The 2,113-nt window shown below is 49.7% G+C and overlaps 1 protein-coding gene across 1 annotated transcript; it reads right to left on the bottom strand.

The window, feature by feature from the left end:
- Nucleotides 1-1,159: 1,159 nt before the first annotated feature.
- Nucleotides 1,160-1,726, bottom strand: LOC106881991 (craniofacial development protein 2). Its single transcript, XM_014932529.1, has one exon. The coding sequence runs from the start codon at nucleotides 1,724-1,726 to the stop codon at nucleotides 1,160-1,162; it is 567 nt and encodes a 188-aa protein (XP_014788015.1).
- Between the last annotated feature and the right edge of the window lie 387 nt (nucleotides 1,727-2,113).

Here is a 2,113-nt window from a genome sequence, read left to right as displayed (position 1 = left end):
TTGATTTGGTGTTGTCCAATCATCAAGGGGATGCCATTGTTATTCTCATCAACATATCCAATCCTCATGATCTTCGTCTTGTTTGCACTTATGCGGAGTCTGATCTTAGTCGCCTACCATTCCAATCTCTCTGTCATTGTGCGAATAACATTCTTCGTTGCTCCGAGGAGTGCGATGTCGTTGGCGAAGTCAAGGCTAGTTAGGCGCCCCGATTCACACCACGGAATCCCAAATCCGCGTTGGCGCATCGCCCCGCACATGACGAAGTCGATCGCCATAAGAAATAAGAGAGGGGATAGCATGCACCCTTGCTGTACACCGGTTTCAATGGAGAAATAGTCAGTGTAGCCAGTCTCTGTTCGAACGCAGCATCTAGACTCCGAAAGACAGAAGTTTAATTCCTCTCCAATTACTGCAATCGGTGAGGTTTCCTTTCTTTGGGAGCTTGACGATTACTCTCCGTTGCCAATTCTCTGGGACTTGGCCTGTTGTTCAGCATACATTTAGGAGGGCTGTCAGATGTTTGATGACGGGATGACCACCGTGTTTCAGCATCTATGCCGCCACCATATCCAGTCCCAGCACCTTGTTGTTCTTCAGGAGTCGTATCGCTACCACGGTCTTGGCCGTCGTGATCTCACCTGTGTTCACTGCCAGATCGGTGGATCAAGGGCAAAGAGATCCATAGGCGCTGGCTGACTGAGCGTCTCCTTAAAGTGTTCGACCCATCTTATTGCTTGATTTTCGACCGCCAGTAATGCCTTCCCGTTCTTGTCCGTGACGGACACCCCTTGTCTGCTTCTCGTTTCGGTAAGGTCACGTGCGATACGGTATAAAGTATTCGTATCATTTTGATCTGCTGCCTCCTGACTCCTTTGTTCCAATCAAACCTGCTTGTCTTTCCGACAGCTCTTCTTCACTCTTTGAGCCAATACGTCTCCGATGCTTCTTGCTGGGCTTCGTCTGTTTGCGCTAGGTCTCGTTGTATTTTAGCCTTTCGTCTTGCATCAATCAGGATCCAACACTCCTTCTACGTGCCACGGAATCTGCCAATGGTCTTCTCGGCACTTTCGATAATTGCCTCCTTAAATTTCCCAAAGCAGCCGTCGATGTCGACATCGTCCACATCTGCGAAAGGTCAGAATCGGTTTCTCAGTTCCTATTGGAACTGATCGACTGTCCTTCGGTCTTTAAATTTCTCCACTGCAAAGGGGCGGGGGCGACTCTGCACGAGCGGCAAGCACCTCAATCGAAGCCGATACTTCATGAGGAGGAGGTAATGATCTGAGCCCACATCTGCTCCCCGGCACGTCCGCATGTCCAGCAGGGTCGATTTCCACCGCTTACTAGTACAGACGTAGTCGACCTCGTTAAAGGTCCGACCATCTGGTGATCGCCACATTTCCTTGTAGATCCACTTCTGCTCGAAGTAAGTGTTTCCGATCACCAACCCATTCGTTGAGCAGAACGAGACCAACCGTTCGCTGTTGCTGCTAGTATCAGTCGCTGTGCCGTTTGGGCTAATTACGTGCTCGTAGCCTTGTTGGTTTCTTGTGCTTTTGGCGTTGAAGTCGCCAGTTAGTAGGACCAAGTCGTGATGAGGGGCGTCGTCCAACGCGTCCTGTAGTTGGTCATAGAAAGCGTCTTTATCGGCCTCTTCTGTGTCTTCGATGGGAGCATAGGCCTGGATGACGGTGATCCTGGAATTGATATGTCTTTGTTGCATAGTATCAATCACTGTTCCATCCACAACTGATGCATTAGGAATCGCTGGCAGGCTTCCATCCGATGAGTGTTCCAGCTGCACTTAGGGACATGACAATGCCAACTCCTCGCACGTCTTCCAATTTGTGACCCGAGTAGATAACGGTCCTGCCATCACTGACTAACCGTCCACTGCCATTTCGCGGATGTCCATCTGATATCTTTCTACTTCTTCAAGCAGCTACGCCAGTCTGCCACACTGGTACAGTGTCCTCACATTCCAAGTCCCGATTTTTGTTGGTTGTTTTGCATTGAAGATCGAATCACATATCGGGTGTTGAATGTCCTGACGGCTTTGATCCAAGACCGTCATAGTAAGGTGGTCACTTCCACCGCGGTCAGTTTGAAC

Source organism: Octopus bimaculoides, chromosome 17, assembly GCF_001194135.2.
Source record: "Octopus bimaculoides isolate UCB-OBI-ISO-001 chromosome 17, ASM119413v2, whole genome shotgun sequence".
In the NCBI taxonomy this organism is placed as follows: Eukaryota; Metazoa; Mollusca; class Cephalopoda; order Octopoda; family Octopodidae; genus Octopus; species Octopus bimaculoides.
The sequence above is the reverse complement of the archived record's forward strand: the minus strand, read 5'-3'. Positions and strand labels throughout refer to the sequence as shown.

Coding starts and splice junctions, on each gene's coding strand:
- LOC106881991 (XM_014932529.1), bottom strand. CDS start 1,726: ATGCAACAAAGACATATCAATTCCAGGATCACCGTCATCCAGGCCTAT.